The 10,684-nt window shown below is 59.9% G+C and overlaps 1 protein-coding gene across 1 annotated transcript; it reads left to right on the forward strand.

Annotated features, from left to right (window-relative positions):
• The first annotated feature begins 2,685 nt into the window (after positions 1-2,685).
• SIVA1 (SIVA1 apoptosis inducing factor) lies at positions 2,686-7,938 on the forward strand. The gene is made up of 4 exons (XM_045776200.2): positions 2,686-2,853; positions 4,804-4,998; positions 5,783-5,939; positions 7,755-7,938. Exons 1-4 carry the CDS (start codon positions 2,736-2,738, stop codon positions 7,810-7,812), a joined length of 528 nt encoding a protein of 175 aa, XP_045632156.1. The 5' UTR covers positions 2,686-2,735; the 3' UTR covers positions 7,813-7,938.
• The last annotated feature ends 2,746 nt before the right edge of the window (positions 7,939-10,684 follow it).

The raw sequence follows: 10,684 nt of genomic DNA on the forward strand, positions 1-10,684 counted from the left end.
CACACCACAGAGATGCGAACCATGTGACAGCGTCTTTAGTGAGCAGACTCGATTCTGAAACTCCTGTGACTCCACGTACACTAGCGAACTGCTCCAAACGGTGCCCGGAACAGTCTAGAGTGATGCGAAAGAAGCCAGGAAAATGGGCTACGACCAGCTTCCCTGGGCCTTCCAGTCAGTGAGGAGCACAGCTGCTTGAAGGCAGGGGTGAGAAGCACCAGCAGAAACTGTTCTTTGAGTTTCCTTCCAAGCCGGCGAGAGGGATGGGAGGAGAGCCCCAAGCAGGGGTAGGTTCTTCCAGAAAGAGGTGCCACCCCCTCAATGACACTGGACCCCACACGCTTCTCATATGAGATGGCCCTCTGGCCGTGTCTTGCCACAGCAGAGATGCACGCCTTTGACAGTCAACTGGGACAGGCATTTTTCAAAAGAAAGAGAAATCATTTCGTTCTGCATAAAACGCTACAAGTGTGGCTTTGTAAGGCTAACCTGCACTTTAAATCAGCTGCAACAAAGGCTCTCAAACCTCTGTCTCGCAGTGGCTGCTAAATCCTTCACTCGAAGACAAGTTGTTGATTTTCTTCTACCTCTAGACAAAATCTTGAGGCAGCCGCGGGCAGTGTCCTCCGGGTGTCTGTAGCATTTTACAGAAAAGACCAACTTCCAGGGACGATGATTCTTCCCTGGCACCAGCTTCCTCACCAGGGCCGGCAGGGCAGGTGTCCTTCCCCTTTTGTGACATTTGTCCCACCAGGGGGAGGGACCCTACTGACTGTACTCAACACCACTCCAAGAGCCTAGTGCAGAGCTTGGCATTTGACAGGCTGAATTGCATCCCCCTTCGATTCCCATTTTGTCCCAATTTTCAGTACCTCGTAATGTGACTGTATTTGGAGGTAAGGTCTTGAGGGAGGTAATTAACTACTTCCTAGCACTGAGACATGACTGACATGGAACGCTGTGGGAGTTTACAGTGTTCAGTGTGACGATCGGATACACGCACAGAGCACAATCTCTACCACAAGGAGGTCAGTTACCACATTCCTCACCCCATCGTCTCGTTGCTGCTGTTATGCTGAGAACAGTTAGGTCTCCTCTCTCAGCAACCTCTGAGCAGCAGTGTTGTTAACCAGGGTCATCATGCCGCACAGCGGGTCCACCTCTGACCAGCATCTCCCCACTTCCCACCCAGCCCCATTCCACCGCAACCACCATCTGCTGTTTCTGGGAGTCTGACGATTTGAGAATGCACGTCTTAGTGAGATCGTCCAGTATCTGTCCTTCTCTGATTTACTCCACTTCGCATAACGCCCTCCAGGTTCCTGCATGTTCTGCAAACGTCCTTCCTTTTCCGTGGCTGAACGACAGTGCCCTGGATGCCCGCTCCGGCCGCACCGTCCTTCGGCGGTCATGCGGGCAGGACATCCGGGCAGGACGGCGGCGGGCAGCTCCGCGTCCTGGCCCCTGCGAAGAGGGCTGCACGATCTGACCCCACAGGGATCACGCCTCCTCCCTAGACTCACGAGTGGGGTTGCCCATCGGGCAGCGGTTCCGTTTTCGGGGGCTTGAAGCACGGAGGTCGCCTGGGGGCCCTCGCAAGAGGAGCCGAGGGCGCAGCGAGGCCCCGAGGGCCTCCCGCCCGCCCGCCGGCGACAGCGCGTGACCGCCGCAAGCCCGGCCGGGTGGACCAGCAGGTGGACACGAGGCCGGCTGGACCGCCACACACCCCCTTAACCCCACTTGGCGCATCCGGACACAAAGCCCCTAGAGAACGTCCCAAGACCCGCAGGGCTCCAGCCAAAACCCCGGCAGGTCCCCGCAGCGCGGACCTACTCAGCCCCCGGCGGCCCCTCGCTCCTCCGTCCCGCAGGCGGCCGGAAGTGACGTCTGTCCCGGACCCGCGGCTGGCACGGCCTTCCGCGCGTCCAGGCGACCGGACGGCACTGCCCACTTCCGTGAGGACTAGGATTCCCTCCCACTTAAAAGTTAGGAAAACGGGAATCGTCCTCCAACTCTGGTCACTTAAACAAGGGAATATAACCGGCTTCAACAGCTGTGTAGGGACCACCGTCTGCAAAAACCTGAGACACCGGTCCAGCCAGCGCCAGCTCGCCGAGCGCCCCCCCCACAACGTGGCCCCAGCCCATTCAGCCACGCCTCGTCCCGACTCCGGGTCGCCCTGGGCCTATCCCGCGGCGAGCCTCCCATAAGGCCCGCCCCCGGCGCGCCGGTTCCGCCTCCAATCTACGCTCGGCCTATCCCGCGCAGCGCCGCGCTCGAGCCCCGCCCCCCTCGTCCCGGGCCACTCCAGCGCGGCACCGCTTTCGAGCCCCGCCCCCTACCGTTGTCTTCCGCCTATCCCGCGCCGCTTCTCCTTCGAACCCCGCCCCACCCCCTTGCCCTCGGCCCATCCCTCGCTGGCTCGAATGTCGGCCCCGCCCTCTCCCTCGGCTTTTCCCGCGCGGCCGGGTCCAGCTCCCGCCCTCGCCCCCAGCCTATTCCGCGCCGCACCGCCTTCAAGCCCCGCCCCGCCCTCACCTCCTACCTATCCCGCGCCGCACTCGAGCCCCGCCCCTGCCCTCGCCCCTAGCCTATCCCGCGCCGCACCGCTTCCGAGCTCCGCCCCCGCCCTAGCCCCCGGCCTATCCCGCGCCGCGCCCCGTTGGCGCGCTGCTGTGACGCCACAGGTCGCGGCGAGACGCGCGGCTGAGCTGCGCCGCTCCCGGCCCGCGGCCATGCCCAAGCGGGGCTGTCCCTTCGCGGACGCGGCCCCGCTACAGCTGAAAGTCCGGGTTGGCCAAAGGGAGCTGAGCCGCGGCGTATGCGCCGAGCAGCACTCGCGGGAGATCTTCGGTGAGTGCGGGGTACCCTCCCGCCCGCGGGAGCCTGTGCCGGCCGTGTCCGCAGGCTGCGCGCCCAGGAGCTGAGAGGCCGCGGGAGCCGGCGTGAGCGCGCCCAGGCCCACCTGCGCTGGTCACAGCCCGCGAGAGGCCTGCCTGCCCGCGCTCCCGCCGGCGCACCGCGGGGACTGCGAGTTCGGCCAGGAGCTAAGCCTGCTCCGAGGACAGCCGGGTCTCAGGCCTCGCAGGGGGTCGGGGAGCGTCGCGTCCTGAGTGGAGTGACCGGGCGCCGGCGCCCATCCTAACCCTCGTGCTGCGCGGGAGGCCCTGCCTGCCGGGAGCTCCCTGGTCTAGTGGGGGACCCGCAGGGGAAGGGATCCCTAGCGGACACGGGTCTCGTGGGCCCGCGGAGTCTAAGCATGATCCTGCAGGCCGAGCAGGAGTCGGATAGGCGGGGGGCGGGGAGAAAGGAGAAAGGAATTCCAGGCAGAGGGGCAGAGTGTGCAAAGGCCAGGAAACAGGGCAGTGCAGTTGGGTTCAGGGTGACTGGAAGGTCCAGTTCAAGCTGAAATGTGAGGGCAGTGAGCTGCAGCAGGTCTTCTCGTCTGGCTTTGTGGCGCAGATGTTTACGTGCGTTCTCGGTCATCCCTGGAGTGGCTGATACGTGGAGGCGGCTCCGGAGTGGAGCTTACCTCACCTAGGGGTTTGGATCACAGTGTTTGTGCCTGCCGAGCACATAGTGTTTGTCATTGCTCGGAGCTGCTGTGCATGGGGCATGTGGGGAAGAGCCCCCTGGGAGACACCGGTTCTCTTCCTCCTGCTACCGCCCCCACCCCACAGCAGCTGTTCTGCCCTTTCCTTCCTTGCACACTTGGGTTGCAAGTGAAACTCTCTGAGGCCCTGCAAGTGCTAAAAGTGAGTGCAGCTGCGGGACGGTGGCGGGACTGCAAGTGCGCACCCTGTCGGGACGCTCAAAACCACTGTGCCAGCAGCAGAAGAATTTAAAACAAATGGGGACTAAGTCAGTCTAGTTCTTTACCCTCCCCCTTGACCGCCCTGGGCATTCCAGCCTGCAGTGTCACCTGACCTCTTTACCTTGCTTGGATGACAAGCTGTAGAAGACAAGCATTAACCGCAGCACAGGACACCCTCCCCCGTTCCATCCCAGGATAAGGCTCGGAGAGGGGCTGGAGGACGAGGAGCTGTCATCAGCCTCTCATTTGAGTTACCTGGTAACTGTTGTTCCTGTCACCGTCATCACACAGAGCCAGTAGCTTCTAAAATCTCCTCCCTGGCTCTGTGGAGACAAGGCAGAAAACCACAAAGCATTTTGGGGTCTGGAGTTGGGCATTTGAGCTTGTGAAAGCCCCTGGATGACTGACACATGCCCTGATGGAAAGCCACTGCCACGGGTGCTGAGCAGCCCATTCAGCTCTCAGGGTGGGGGTGTCCAGGGCCCACTGGGGTCTGGAAGGTTCTATGATACCTCTGTCAGGAGCCAGCTGCTGCCCTGTCTTTTGCCAGCAGCTCTGTAGTCGGTGAGGGGGGTATATACTGGCTGGGGTTGTAGGCTCAGCTCTGAGCCTCTGGCTTGAATTAGTGATCTGAAGTGCAAAGCTCTCTCTGTGCCCTGCTCAGCCAGCTTGCAGGGTGCTGGGGAGGAGAGAAACAGCAGTGAGGTGAGGCCACGTGTTCTGAGAGCCATGTGGAAGATCAGGAGAGGGAGCCTGGTTAGGGCTGCATGGTCCAGAATCTTCCTGGAGGAGGTGGCCACTGAGCCTGGGTGAGGAGGGGCAAGAAGCTAGAGTGGTCCTCAGCTTACCAGGGAGCAGCATGGGCTGGGGACGACTGGATGACAGAGCACAAAGGAGGCCTGGCCACAGCCAGCTTGAAGGACGAGGTGGCTGTGCAGGGCTTCCACACCACAGGGGTGTGAACACTGGGACTGATTTGTCTTCCCCAGAGAAAACCAAGCAACTCCTTTTTCGAGGGGCCCAGGCCTACATGGACCATTTGTGGGAGGAGAGCTGTGCCATCGTTGACCTGCCAGAGTCCCCGAAGCCTGGACCCACAGAGGCCCTCCGGGCTGCACGTGGACAGATGCTGATCGGACAAGACGGCCGACTGATTAGGAGCCAAGCCCAGGCCGCTGAAGCTGGTGAGTGAAGCCAACAGCAGGTGCTTTCCCAGCTGTGCACTAAGGGTGGATGTGACAAGTATGTTGCCCTTCATTCCTGACACTGTCTGCCTGGGGGCTTCTCCTTTCCCAGACAGGCAGGAGCTGGCCCCAGGGTCTGAGGAGCTGGTGAGCACCAGGAGGCCCTGACATCAGGAGGCTGCACCCCCAGCCGACGTCGGGGCCTGGGGTTGGAAACAGCTAGCTGAGGGACCAGGAAAGGAGTAGAAGCCCCCTTGGTGTCCTGCTTGCTCTCCACTTGCAGCGAGACATGGAGTCCCAGCCGGCTGGGAACCGCTGGTCAGGCCCCTAGTGGTATGCAGCTCAGACCACCTCCTTTGTTGCTGGCTAAAAGCCCAGGGCCTGGACTGGGGCCCAGAACTCTTTGTTAACCAGGGATACAGGGGCCACACTTTGAAACACCGGTGCTGGACACACAAGACAAAGGCCGTGAGAGTTCCGATACAATCCACCAAGGGAGGAATTGATCCTTCCAGTACCGACATCTAGATAGCAGGATAGAAGAAGTGCTTAACCTAGAGTCACAGAAACCACCCTCTAACATGCTCCTGGGCACCTGGGGTCTCCCTAGTGAACAAGGGTCTCCGGGCCGTGCTTTCTTGGAGGTTGTCAGGAGGGTCCAGTGGTAGATGCGTGCAGGGAGTCAGATCAGCCCTCTGTCCACAGGTCGGGGAGACGGTGGTCCCACAGCCTCCAGCACTTGAGATCCCCTGCGGGGCTGACAGGTGGCATTTCTTCCTCACAGACCCGTCCAGGGCAACGACCAGAGCCTGCTCCTCGTGTGTGCGAGCACTGGACGGGAAGGCGGTGTGTGGCCAGTGTGAGCGTGCCCTGTGCGGGCGGTGCGTGCACATCTGCTGCAGCTGTGGGGCTGTGGCCTGCGGCCTGTGCGCCCTTGTGGAGTAAGTGCTCGACCGTGGGTGCCCACGTAGGCGCATGAGCACCCCAGTCCAGTTGAGGGTCTTGTGGTTGGGAGAGTAGCCTGTCCGGCATTGCCCCTGGGGATGCGATGGTGCCGAGAACTGCTTCACCTGGTTGGAAGGTTTTCTTAAGGCTGGTGTTTCCTCAAGGGAACCCAGATCGCGTAGACTGCCAGTTCTGCCTTTGCCTGTGGCCTTCTGTTGTAACAACTTCATGAACTGACCTTTCAGGCTCTGACGTTAGGACCGTCTCACACGGTTTTTCCTGTTAGCTTGCTCGCCGTTGGAGGAAGCGGGTGGGAGCAGGTGCAGGGGTGGGTGTGGGTGTGGTTGTTTGCCAGACATGAAACGGAGTGTTGGCTTAGTCTGTGACTTGAGTGTGCATGTCTGCCTCCACTGGCTGAATCCCGTACCTCCTTGGGCGGCGCCAGGTACCCGTCCCACCCCAGCGGCCACTGTTGGCTGCCAGGTGGGGGTGTAAGACGAGGCCCCCACACAGACTCGAAGCTGGTTGTGTAAGCCTCAAACTAGCGTAGTCACTACAGTCTAAAGCCAACCGTGGAACACAGAAACCCAGCTCAGGTGGGCCAGCCAGCAGCCTGGCGTGAGCGGCACGAGGCGGGGTGGGCACCGGGAGCTCCCCTGCAGTCCAGCTTGGGGTTGTATGTTGGCCAGTTGTGCACGTGGAATACTCTTTCCTTTGCTTCTGCCGGCTTATTTTCCCCTTCCTGTTTCATTGCAGACTAAAGAGGGCTAGACCCCCGTGTCCTGAGGCCGTTGCACGTGGGGAGGGACCCAGCTTGGCAGCAGGGCAGGTTAAGGGAGAAAGAGAGTTGCCTGGAGCTCTCTTACCACCCGCCCGTGCGCGGAAACCTTCTCCTGTCAGGACAGTGTCCTCCTGGCCTTTGCTTCCTGCTTTTTCCCCAGCTACCTACAGAGTTCACCCTGTGATGGGGGTGCGGGGGGCGTCCATTTCTCAGACGCAACTGGGGGCTGGGCTCTCTGCTCCGTTTTACAAACAGGTCGCGCTCCAGGTCACAAGGCCGAAGTGGTATCCCCGGGTGTAGAAGTCAGCCTTGGCCTGTTGCCCCTTCCCCTTCAGGCATGGCCCCTCGGGTCCTGGTGCCGGGAGCCGCAGAGCTGGGTGCTGTGCCAGGGCTCTGCTTTCACTAGAACGCAGCCCAGCGGCCATCATCCTGCCCGGCCAGTCGTCCTCGACGAGTCCTGTGCTGTGGGCCCCGGGCTTAGCGTCTTCCCTGCCGCGTGGCAGGCAACTCTGCCTCTTGCTGGCACATTTTCTGTGTGTTCTGGAGCATGCTGCCAATTTCTTGTCCTTGCGGGGTCTCTCCTGATGAATCTCCCCTGCCATTCGCTGAACCACTGTGGCCCAGGAAATCCTAGTCAGATACTGGGAGGTTTCTGTACAGGGCAGGCTGCGGGTGGACCGTCGGCCGTCTCAGTCCGCTGGGGCTGCTGTGACACACCGTGCAGAGGCAGCATAGACAGCGCTTCTCGCGCTCTAGAGGCCAGAAGTCCAAGGTTGGGGTGTCGGGGTTGCTGACCACAGGTCCGGGGGTTGTGGGTGCACCTCACCATTCTCCCGGTGGCCTCGCCTGTGGGGTAAGGGCCCACCCATCTGCAGTGGGGCCTCATCTTAACTAGTTCTGTCTGCAGCTCACGGCCCCCCATCCCTAGATAAGGTCAAGGAACTGGGGGTCAGCACCACAACATATCAACCTAGGGGGGCACAACTGAGCCCCCCAAAACACTTCTTCTCTCTTCCCTGTGATGTTGCAGCTGCGGTGACGTTCACGAGACAGTGCTCTGTGCCAGCTGCGCCAGGTTCGAGGCCTGAGGGCCAGAGCGGACGACCGCCCTCCCGGATGGGCCGCACGGGTGCCGATGCTGAAGAACGGGGGCGGGGTGTCTAGTTTATATTTTGTACTGAGGGCAGAAGTGAATAAATCCCTTTATATTTGGACCAGAGGCCTTGCTCAGCAGTTCTGGGGCTGCAGCCTCCTGGGACATGTGTCCCACCAGGTGGCGTGCAGGCCCTCCGTGCCTGGCGCCCACACGCGGCAGCTCATGCTGTCCCTCCAAGCTTCAGGTGAGGTGTGTTCCTGCTCATCCCCATTTTATGGATGGGAAACGGGCATCCAAAGTCGGGTCCTTCACTTCTCTAGCCAGTGATGATGAGAGAAGATTTAGACCCAGGTCATCTGGCTCCACAGTGCAGGACCGTCGTGCCAGAGCAGCTTGGGACGTTGACGTCACGTCCCAAACTGTCCGTGAGATGGCACCGCTACCTGCCCTCATCTGGGTGTCCACTTGGTTTTTCAGGTGCGTCCATGGCCCGGGCTCCGGGTGACCTGACGGCCTCTGCTCTCCAGGAGTCGTGGCCAGCTGGGCAATGTCCCACTGCATTTGGGCAGTGCAGTTTGTGTGGCCTGAAGGGAGGGGAGTTGACAGGAGCTGCAGTAGGGTGGCCAGGAAGACAGAAGAAAAGGCGAGGAGAGGTTACACGCAAGCAGGCTGTGGGTCTCCCTCACCTGGTGCAAGAGTCCCCAGGACGTTCTCAGCATCCTATGTGTGGGCAGGGAAGTGTCCAGGGGACAGTGGGGCGTGATTCTCAGAGGACAGCAGGGTGGCAGGCTGGAGCCGGGCCCAGGCTGTGATTTACTGCCATGGGTGGAGCATAGAAACCACTGAAGTTCCGATGGGAGGGCCACGCACAGGCGAGGAGGCTGAAGAGCAGTCGGGGCCACGAACACTGGAGACAGCTGTCCATTGGCCATCCTCATCGTGGGACCGCCTCCTCTTGTCTGGCTGCCTGCAGAGGCCCTGGAGCCTCCTAGGTGTCCACCTGCAGGCTGCAACCCCAGTAAGCACAACGTCACACTGGTCGCTTGGGAAATGCAAATCAAAACCACAAGGAGATAGCAGCTCACACTGATGGCCATTATTAAGAAAACAAAACAAGCGTGGGCGAGGATGCAAGAAACTGGAAGCCTCGTGCACTGTTGGCAGGAGCGGAAGATGGCCGGCCGCTGCAGAAGACAGTGTGGTGGTTCCTCAAAAAGTGAAAAAGAGAACTGCTGTAGGATGCGGACATCCCTCTAGTGTGTGTGTTTTCACAAAAGAACTGAAAGCAGGAACACGAACAGACGTGTGCACCCCGTGTTTACTACGGTGTGAGTCACCGTGGTCAGCAGAGGGGGGCAGCCTGGGTGTTCGTCAGCCGGCTAGTGGCCCGTCTGTGCCGGGGGGTGGGTATCCAGCCTCGGGGTGGAAGGTGGTCCTGGCACGTGCTATGGACTGTCAGGACGTGGGACTCCGTGACCTGAGCTGGCACAGGAGGACCAAGCCTGCGTGATCCCACTCATGACGCCCCTCAAGGACTCTGGTCATAGACACGGTCGGGGAAGGGGTCAGTGTTTCCTGGGGACAGTTTCAGTTGGGAATATGGGTGGCGATGGTGAGGACTGCACAACAGCAGCGGGATGTACGTGGTGCCGCTGAGTGCAGGCTCATTGAGGTTGGGGGCGCGGCCAGCTAAGCCACCGACTCTTGGTTTCTGCTCAGGTCGTGACCTCGGGGTCCTAGGATTGAGCCCCACGTCAGGCTCCCTGCTCGGCGGGGAGTCTGCTTTTCCCCCTCCCTCTGCCGCTCCCCCCACCCCCTCTGTCTCTATCTCTCTCTCTCAAATAAGATCTTTTAAAAAATAAAAAAAAAATTAAAAAGGCATGTGGTTGGGGCACCGGGGCGGCTCAGTCGTTAAGCATCTGCCTTTGGCTCAGGTCATGATCTCAGAGTCCTGGGATCGAGCCCCACATTGGGCTCCCTGCTCAGCGGGGAGTCTGCTTCTCTCTCTGATCTTCATTCCTGTGCACGCACTCTCTCTCTAATAAATAAAATCTTAAAAAGGCATGTGGTGTCATTCTGCACAGTTGCACATGGACCTGTATTTAAAAAAAACAAGTGTCAGTTGACTCTTGAAAGCAGAAATCATAGCCTGTTTGGGGATTTTGACGTTTGTGGATGCAGAGCGTGGGGCAGGAGCACAGAGCTTGGGAATGGAGTGTGCCCTGTCCTGTCTTTGCAGGTGAGGCTCTGACAGCAGAAATACAAGGTGTGTACTGTCCATCCCAAAGCCACTGGGCTGGGGCCTTATGTGCAACTCAGCATCCCAGTGGGCCAGATCCTACAGCAGAAAAGGAGCATCAGTGGGAAAACTGGTAAAACAAGCCAATAAAGGAGAGAAGTTGGATGTTTGAAAAAAGTCATTTACTCCAAAATCGGGTGAGGAAAGACAAAAGAAGGAGCAAAGAACAAACGGACACAGAACAGCAAGAGGGTTTGCAAGCTCAGTCCCGCCCGCAGCCGCCTACAGTGTGAGCAGACCCAGCGCCTCAGTCAAGGCAGTAAAGGCCAGAGGTGGCCAGATTGTCCCAAGAGACAGCAAAAGAGCGAGACCCTCCTCTCTCGTCTACAGAAGTTCACCTTAGGTATAAAGACACAAAACCCAAAGGACGATGCACTGTCTCTGAGCAGATGTCCCTGGGCTGGCAGCTTCTGGAGAGCAGGACACACCCCACATCACCAGTCAGGCCCACAGCCTGTTCCCACACACCTGCCGCAAGGGTCGAGGGGGCAGTCCAGGTGCTGAGTGCAGGTTTCCACCCCGTTCCTCCAGAGGCCGCCGGGTGCTGGTAAGAGCAGGTGTGAGC

Source organism: Ursus americanus, chromosome 26 (assembly GCF_024610735.1).
Source record: "Ursus americanus isolate L20-20 chromosome 26, mUrsAme1.1.p, whole genome shotgun sequence".
Lineage (NCBI taxonomy): Eukaryota > Metazoa > Chordata > Mammalia > Carnivora > Ursidae > Ursus > Ursus americanus.

Excerpts from the sequence above, each read along its gene's own strand:
- SIVA1 (XM_045776200.2), top strand. The coding sequence starts at position 2,736 with ATGCCCAAGCGGGGCTGTCCCTTCGCGGACGCGGCCCCGCTACAGCTG. Across the intron at positions 4,999-5,782 it reads AGCCCAGGCCGCTGAAGCTG|ACCCGTCCAGGGCAACGACC; the intron begins GTGAGTGAAGCC and ends TCTTCCTCACAG. Across the intron at positions 5,940-7,754 it reads GGCCTGTGCGCCCTTGTGGA|CTGCGGTGACGTTCACGAGA; the intron begins GTAAGTGCTCGA and ends GTGATGTTGCAG.